The 9,131-nt window shown below is 39.1% G+C and overlaps 1 protein-coding gene across 1 annotated transcript; it reads right to left on the reverse strand.

Moving 5' to 3' along the window:
* Positions 1 to 267: 267 nt before the first annotated feature.
* On the reverse strand, positions 268 to 4,052 carry LOC149839669 (BTB/POZ domain-containing protein At5g60050-like). Its single transcript, XM_090004195.1, has 3 exons — positions 3,190 to 4,052; positions 1,421 to 2,633; positions 268 to 1,301 (listed from the first exon to the last, which is right to left on the reverse strand). Exons 1-2 carry the CDS (start codon positions 3,775 to 3,777, stop codon positions 1,674 to 1,676), a joined length of 1,548 nt encoding a protein of 515 aa, XP_089860321.1. The 5' UTR covers positions 3,778 to 4,052; the 3' UTR covers positions 268 to 1,301; positions 1,421 to 1,673.
* Positions 4,053 to 9,131: the final 5,079 nt, after the last annotated feature.

Genomic DNA, 9,131 nt, shown 5'->3' on the forward strand with positions numbered 1-9,131 from the left:
AATGAAAAAGCAACAGTTACTTTGAGATGATATGCAACATTTCAGGACAAAAAAAAACAGAACCTATCTAGGCCGGGGATGCACACACACAGACACACAATGAACTCCTTGATCACAATCTTTTGGCTGTTGTGCCATGAAGTTGCTGAAGCACAAGTTGGTTTTTCATTAGCTTTTGGGCTATAAGAACATCACTTACCTCACCCAGACAAGCAGTACCAATTAAGTGTAGCAAGAAAGTAGGCTACCAAGAGAATAATCCACAGGTTGAAAAGGAAACCGATCAGGATACATACATGAAAGAGATGCACCTAGCATAGAATTATCTAATAATCCAAGCACATGTTACTACTACATTGTTCCTTTCTTTTTTATACGCACTTCTGATCCAAGAAATATTCTGCTACGGGCTTCAAGTTCATAATGTTTCTCAAGGCTCAGAATGAAACAATACAGAGAGGAACTGCAATTGATCTTTGTTGCTGAAACATTTGGCTAAAAATAGTGTCTAAATGCAGATGGGAAGAAGCTGAAAACAAGATTTATCACACCTACCAAAGAATCAAGAATAATCACTGCAAGCAGAAGTGCCAGACAGAGCCAGTCAGCTTCAGGTTCACATACAAGGTCCCTCAACTATCATATAAAGCATGTTTGAAGCCCGGGAAAACGTGACAAATATCCTTTGCTGCCATGTGTTGTATTACATCTGAACTGCCCCAAATCATTATTTTACCATCAGTCCTCGCCAAAATACCCTTCAGAAGAGTAGCTATTTGCTAATCTCATAACTAGATATTGTAACAACCTTCTCATGACATCAAACCGTTGACGATCACAATAACAACAAACTGTCCCTAAAACTGTCAGCTGGGACAATGGCAGCCACTGTGAAATGATGCAGATGCAATGACATATATTAGAGCCTCATGGTTTCATTCGTCCAACCTGGACAATGGTACCCTGTGAAATGACGCAGAGAAGAGATAAAAATCTAATACAAATGCACAGATTTTCTGATGACACCAAGACTGCAATGTTTCCATGTGACGGGTGTTCGTGAATTTCCTCACTAGAACTGACAGTAGAGCTCTCATTTATTGCTTCCTTGTTCATCCTTCTTACTCACAGAGGACTTGTAGCATAATTTAAATACTAAATTGAAACTTTGAAAGTGTAGCTGGGGAGACAGATCAGTTCCTTTTCTGAAACAGCAAAGGTCCATATTGGATCACATTTTTTATCCTGTTATTTGGCTTGGATATGCAGCCTTCGGAACCAGAAAGCACAATCCATGAGTTCTGCATCAAACATGAAACCATCATTGTTAGTAAATCACCAACGCCTTAACCTTTGCACCACTAGCATAATCTCAGTAGGTATCAGTCAAAAGAAAATTGATAAAAGCATGTGCAAGCACCTTTCAACCAGAAACCTAGTATCACTATGGTCATTCAGCCTAGTGGATTGTGGAGGAGATCTTTCAAAATAAACTCATGCAGTTCTCTGATCAGTTTACCCCTTCCCAAAATCATTCTGAGTGTGCTCTTGTACTTCGATATTCAGTTTGAGTGCAAGTTCCCAAATTAGAGAGATGCAGGCCCAAAATGGCCACAACTTTCTCATAATCTCAGCTAATAAATGTTATATGCAGTGAATAACATGAAATCATATTAACTATTATACAAAGCAAGCTGCAACTGAGACCTATCCTCGGCCATGTACCTCCTAACAAAAGCTCTTCTCCACCACACCTCAAAAGCCCTCTGAATATTAGGACAGTCATCCCCTCTATTCAAAAACCGATTGAACCAGTTTAGTAACAGTGACTGTTGGTGTGGTAATGGCAATGTAAGAATCATGTGTCCAAGTCCTTCCTCCACTGCCTTCTTGTCAAGGGTCTTGCAAGCTCTCTTCATCCACCCAAAGTCTTCATACAAGGCTTCCAACCATGTCTCCAGCACGGAAATTCTTAAATCCTTCGACACCAAGATTTGTCCCCCACCAATTGCTACACACAGCTGAGCCGTAACCTTGCTAATTTCATACCTGTACATGACAGGTATTCTTGAATGCAGGTTTGCAAGCTCGGAACAATCTGCCCACAATTTCACAAACTCATCACCCATTTTTTTGTCGATCAAAATATTGACAACCCACTGTAAATTATCTGCTTCCCGAGCAATGTCACTCATTAGTGCTCCACTGTCATTTGCGACAGTAGCTGCCATGCAGTGCTGCAGAAGAGCATTGATACATTTGTCACAAATATGATAAAGGATTTCTTTATTGACTTCAACCCTATTAGCATTGATTCCATTGCCATTACTGCAGCTTCCATGGGTTGAATTTCCCTTGAGCAAAACAGATAACACGGACTTCATGTCTCGTCTTGATCTGTCATCCTTGGCGCATAAGACACCCTCCATGAGTTGTAAAAATATACCATCAGGGTTTTCCGAAGTAGAGGGTTCAAGGGAAACTCTCTGCAGAACTTCAACAGTTGAATTTTGGAGGTCAAGCTGGTTGAGAACGGAGATGACCTTTCCTTCTTCCTCCTCTGACCAAGGCATGGCTTCCAGACACTCCAAGCATGACAATATCCCTGCATCAAACATGATTGCTGAAGATACCTGTAACAACAAATGAGTTTTCCGATCACAAAACCATCCCAGATGTAAAAGAAAGAGACAACAGATATGGTTTGTTTTCTCTTAATAGTCCATACGTGCTAATTTGCAGGGATCTATGGCCTGACCAATATCCTGGTTACCATTTCTAGTCTAGCAGAAGCCTTCTACTTGTAGAGGCAGTGAAAAACTTCTTCCTACATAATAAAGTAATAAACCACAAATAGCCACAAAGACAACAATAATGTTGTCGTTGTTGTTGATGATAACATGATGACGCCAATGACAACTGTGAAGATGATGATGCGCACTGTACACTCAATTTCAAGCCAATTCATGGATTAAGTATACCATTCCAAAATGGAATCAACAAGGAAATAACATCAAATATTTTCACCAACAGTGTGTGCTTAAGACCATTAATTTTGTGCCAATGTAAGTAAAAACTATTTTTTTTTCTGAACATAGAAACTCAAGAACATTCGACAAAAATTAAAGCACACCCAATAAAACAAAATTTCAGGGGAAAAAATGCAAAAATAAAAGAGACGGCAACCACCTTTAGGACATCAAGAACCATGGAGACGTCCTCCTTCATCAATCTCTTCCTCAGATCCTTACAGTACATCAATGCCACCGTCTCCACATACGCCTCCACATCGTCGCACTCCGAGATCTCCACTTCATGCTCGACCGCCCCTTGCCGCCGGAGTTTCGCGGCGAAGAACCGGCTGCAACCGGTGAGGATCCTCTGGTGGACGTTCACCGTGAGCCTGAACCCGTCCCTCGAGCTCACGGTGAGCTTCACGTCGCCGGACTCCGGCAAATCGCAGCCCTTGAGGATCCTCTCCACCCTCTCCCTAATCCTCCTCTGGCTTTCCGACGGGCAGGCGTCCTTCTCTCCGGCCATCATCTCCAAGAGGGTGGGACTAGAATTGGGCCTCTCCGCCAGGGAGGGAGGAGGCGGGCTCGATTTGGCGATGGTGGTGGCGGTGGGGGAGGAAGGGTGGTGGTGCTCCAGAGTGGTGGGGGAAAAGGCACCGGAGGGAACCCTCATCTTGAAAGGTGAGATGGAGGGATCCGAGATGAAACCCTGCTTGATCATGGCAGAGATCTCCTTGTTCCTTTGGGATCTGTCCTCCGCCATCAATGTGGGAAGCGTGTTGTCAGATATTCGATGGTGGGTACTTAATGGTTTTCCCAATCCAGACGTGGGTAGTATCACTATGGCCTTTCCTTTGAGAGAGAGAGAGAGAGAGAGAGAGAGAGAGAGAGGAGGCAATTAGTATGGCCTTTGAGAGACAGAGAAGGAGAGGCCTTTGCTATAGAGAGAGGGGGAACTGGTATGGCCTTTGAGTGAGAGAAAGACGTTAATGGAGGGCTGGTCTGGCCAACAGCAAGACGACACTGTGGAAGATGGGTGGGTTAGTTTTGGAAAGAAAACAAGGTTTTGAAGACTCGAACTCCCTGATTAGGATTCGGGTCTCAAGTCTGTATCATTCATCTGTTACACTGGGCATCTTACACACCCTGTCCTACCTCCATGGAAAAAAGATCGCAGTTGATTACACACTTTTAATGTTCTCCTGGCACCAGACATGTGGGGGTAGTACCAGACATTGGTAAGCAACTTGTCCCATGAGAAACTTTAATAAAAACGAAAAAACAAGGAAAAATTTACAAATATTAGCCTAATTTTTGACCTATTTATAAACACCGCTAGACCTTTAAAATTTTACAAATAAGCGTTTGAGTTTGCAAAATAATGCTCAAACACCCGCTTCCTTTAAAAAGGCTCAGTTTTACTATGGTCAGTCTTGATAAATTTTACCTGATTACCCCCTTCTCCTCTCTGGTTACCGTTGAACTTATTTTTAGAAAACCCCGTTGTCAGAAACAAAGGTCTCTCGCTGCACGCATCTGAATTTTGAATCCCTACCAATGTCTGGAGCCTAGAGCTTGTTTTCCAGCCAGTCGCGCTACAGCGACTACCAGCTGATTGATACCATTGCATAAAGTCTTCAATGGCGGAAGTAGAACATGAGCCTACTCCAACGCACCCAAATAAGGAATAAACACCCCCAACTCTGCAGCCACTGTCAAAGGAACCTCATCATCATCATCATTGTTTTCACTAAGGAATCAACTCCTTCCTTAGTTCTTTCCTCGCCCAGAGCGCCCCTGCAGTTGTAACTTGTAGACAACCTTGGGATGGGGTTTCCGCTGCAAGTGAATTTCTGTTTTTTTATTCATCTATCAACATAGGTGTCAGATAGAGTGGCTCACTTATCTAGCCATTAAGTTTCCTAAATTTCCTGTTCGAAAAGTGCAATAGAGTATCTTGAGAAAACAAACCTCCTAACCAACAACAGCCATGGCTTCGTATTAAAAAAAAAACATAAAAAATGAGGGTAACATTCACGATTTGTTCAAAAAACTAAACACTAATTCAACAAATTTGAGAATTTTGTTCTCCCTTTGCATCTATATTCCACACGGAGGCTGAAGAACACACATTTTTACAAACACATGAAAAAAAAAATCATCGGCTAAGAGAGAGTGAGAGAGACCTCACAGTGACCAGCCTCTCTGGCGACCGGTGACCAGTGAAAACATACAACAATCAGCAAGGGTTTTGATCGTTGATGGGATTGGGGAGAGAGACCTTTGGTTTTGACCATGGTTTTGTAAAGGATGTTCAATGGTAAACCAGAGATGAAGACGGTAATCAGGTAAATTTGTCAAGACTGACAGTTTTTACCATAGTAAACCGAGCTGATTTAAAGGCGGGTGTTTGAGTATTGTTTTCCAAACCCAGACGCTTATTTGTAAAATTTTCAATGTTAAGTTTTTGTTTGTAAATAGGTCAACAGTTAGCAGGTATTTTGTAAATTTTCAAAAAATCAGGTTTAAGGCAGCTTTAATGTTAATCTGTCTGAGCCTCCTTATCTTGTAGATAAATAAATGACTTCACACAACGACTTGGGTTGTCTATTTTGTATTATCTAAATGCTCAATGGCTTTGAAAAAATTTATAAAAACCAGATAAAATACAAAGAACTTTTAGTTATGGTGTTTAGGAGGTCATTCATCTTGTGGATGACGGTACCAGAAGGAGCTTTGACAAAATGTCATCAGAGCTGCCTCTAACGTGATCCCTTTTCAAATTTTAAATAAATAAATAAATAATAATTGAGTCGACTTCCTGCAATATATAAGAGCATAACCATGATAAGGGTCTTAGCAACTTACGACATGGTGTTTCAAAGCATTTTGAGCGAATCCTAAGTTCGTTTTGCCCTGACAAAAATGTTACCATTCATGCTTTCCGAGTAAAAAACGTTGCGTATGGCCAGCGGGGATCAAACCCTTGGGTAGGATGATGCCCCCGAGAGTTTTTCTTGTCCTAATATATATATATATATATATATATATATATATATATATATATATATATATATAGTGCATTCAACCAGCCTTTTTTTTTAGTTTGCCCAACCAGTGTCATCTGAACCATCCGTTCAGTAGATCGAATGGGTTCAAATGTTTGAACATGAGTACAACCCCAGCAAAAAACAAAAACCATTTTCCACCTTGGGGACCTCTCTCTCTCTCTTTTTCTCTTTGTTGCCTGCCCGAGAGAGGAAAACCTTGCCTCTCTATGTTGCATCTTCGCCCTTCTTCCGCTTCATCTATAGCCCCTTATCCCAAAACTCAAAATTTTGAGAAAATTTAAATTTTTTTTCAAAACCTAAAATTTTGAGAAAATTTAATTTTTTTTTTTATTATAAAGTTTTACGTGAGTCCTAAAAGATAAGATTCGGAACGAGGAGATACGTAAGAAGGTAGGCGTTGCACCTATTGAAAATAAGATGAGAGAGAATCGTTTACGGTGGTTTGGACATATTCGGCGAAGGCCTAATGATGCTCTAGTTAGAAGGATAGAGAAATAAAAAAATATATTAGTTAAAAGAGGTCGGGGTAGACCTAGGAAGACATGGATGAAGATGATCGGAAAGGACACGAATGCTTTGAACCTCACCGAGGATATGACATTGGATAGAAATGACTGGAGGAGAAGGATTCATGTGGAAGACCCAGAGTGATTTTCTTTTTTGGTTCATATCGCCGACCCCAATTGTTTTGGGATGAAGGCGTAGTTGTTGTTGTTGTACGTGAGTCCTAAGAGTAATGTGTCAACGAGCTCATCTACGATCACATTTCAACTATTTCAAATACTGGACAGTCTGTCTAAGCTCAAGCACAAGCGTACATTAGCCTCCCAATATCAGATACACTACGAAACCAACCTTGGACACAACCCGATTGATGCTATTATTGTATGAGAAATTATATATAGAAATGTGAAAGTTAAAATTCATTTAAGGGTTATGATAGTTGAAGAGTTACATAAAGTTGAGATTTTCAATCATATTTTAATCATTGCATAAAAGAAATGACAACACACATGAATCTCTCTCATTCCAAAATATTTACAAGTCATTGAAATAGAAATGAACTAATACAAAAAGCAATATTTACAAGTTTGAAAAAGTAATAAAGTTTGGATCCCCAATGATTGTAATGAGTAAGAGAGTTTCCTCAAGTTTGCAGCAACCCGTTCTTCGCCTAGTCCTCTAGGATGATATATGTAATATTGTAGGGCATTAAAAATGTGCCCGTAGGAAACCCAAAACCAAACTTGAAGAATACAAATCAAGTTTGTAATGTTACAACCAAAGTGTGATTTCCATCATTTATAATATAAGGTTCAAAAGAATCCACAACATTAATTCACATTGCATTTGTTCATTTATTCACATCTATGACATTCATTCATTCATGTGTTTACATCCATGGCATTCATTCATTCATTCACATCCATGACATTCATTTGTATAAACGAATAAGCAAATCAAGCAATTTCACATATAATTGCATAAAATAAGTAGGTCAAATCTCATTAACTGTATCCAGTGTAAAACACACACGTACCTTTCAAACAAGTCAGAACATAAGAGTCTCTCTCAAACATAACATATGTGTTTATAAAGTTGTATATGACAAACATGTTGAATTTTCATTCGACCATCCTAGCGTACTTTATACGCGCATGCTTTTCAAGTAAATAAGACATACCTGTCTATAAAAAATGAAAGCATTCACATTTTTTCTCAAACGAAGATACACATGTCCATTTCATAACTATGATATGCATTCTTATATTTATGTAATGATTAGGTCCATTCTTTGGACCATTTATGCACTTTTGCATTTTATTCATATGGGAGATGGTTCATTTTTCTTGACCTTCTCCATATGTCTCAAACACATATGCACTTCATGTGCATTCTATCAAGTTTGAGACTTAAATCATCAGGTCAATCACATGACCCTAAACATGTCTTTTTCTTTCACATGTAAACTTATATGCAATGAGATACGTAAATATTAAAAAATTATACATGTCTACTTTTATATATTTATGCTCATGATAAAAGTGATTTTTTGAATCTAATACATTGTTTTTCTTGATTATTTTAAACTCATCTAGTACAATAGAAGGTATAGTTGCTCGGAAACAACCATAGGAGTATTTATTATGCTATGTATTTTATTTTTTTTCTCCTATGGTTTAACTGGGTTTATTACAAGTGGTTAATCCTACAATACAATGATTGAGAGATAGACACAAAGCCCTTATACCGCCGGCCTATGCGCTCGTACATCGCCCAAGCTAAAAACAAAAGAGAACGTCTTGCCTTATTCTGCAGAGTTTTTGGCCCTACCCTGTGAAACCCTAGGTATGCCTGTCCCCTTAACCTTCGTGAGGCGATGATGACACACGGAATCTTCTAACATTATAATACCCCAAAAAGGTTTATACGACCTTTCTCTCTCCAAGAAAGACTTGAGATCAGGACGGACACAATCATCTCGTGATATCGGGACGTACCCAGCCATCTTTGAGAGCCGGGTTTCACCGATGCCTCAAAATGGAACCGTGGTCCCAAGGTTATCTTTATTATCAAGTCATAGGTCACATTATAGTCCTATTATCTCATATGATAACTTTCTCATGCTTTCATGCATGATTCAATAGTTCATGCCCAATTGCATGACTCATTTATAACATGCTCTATGCATGATTTATTTATGTATGATCTCATACATGATTCATTGACACATGATTTATGCATGATTTGTTCACACATACATTTATACATGAATTCAATTATACATGCTTTTATGCATGTCAGATGTCACATATAATTCATATTTTCATGCATGATACATGTCACATCACAAATATGCTTACAAGCATGATATATGTCATAAATCATTCATGCTAACATGCATGATTCATTCATTGCATACATGGCATGCTTCACAAAATATCATTTTGCACAAGCATTCAATTCAGATATGTTATAATATCAATCATGCAATATTCATTTCAGTGATGCATGCTCAAACATGTACTTGGAGCAAAAGACTTCA

Source organism: Nuphar pumila, chromosome 4, assembly GCF_984573655.1.
Source record: "Nuphar pumila chromosome 4, dmNupPumi1.hap1.1, whole genome shotgun sequence".
NCBI lineage: Eukaryota > Viridiplantae > Streptophyta > Magnoliopsida > Nymphaeales > Nymphaeaceae > Nuphar > Nuphar pumila.

Excerpts from the sequence above, each read along its gene's own strand:
- LOC149839669 (XM_090004195.1), bottom strand. The coding sequence starts at position 3,777 with ATGGCGGAGGACAGATCCCAAAGGAACAAGGAGATCTCTGCCATGATC. Across the intron at positions 2,634-3,189 it reads TGGTTCTTGATGTCCTAAAG|GTATCTTCAGCAATCATGTT; the intron begins GTGGTTGCCGTC and ends TTGTTGTTACAG.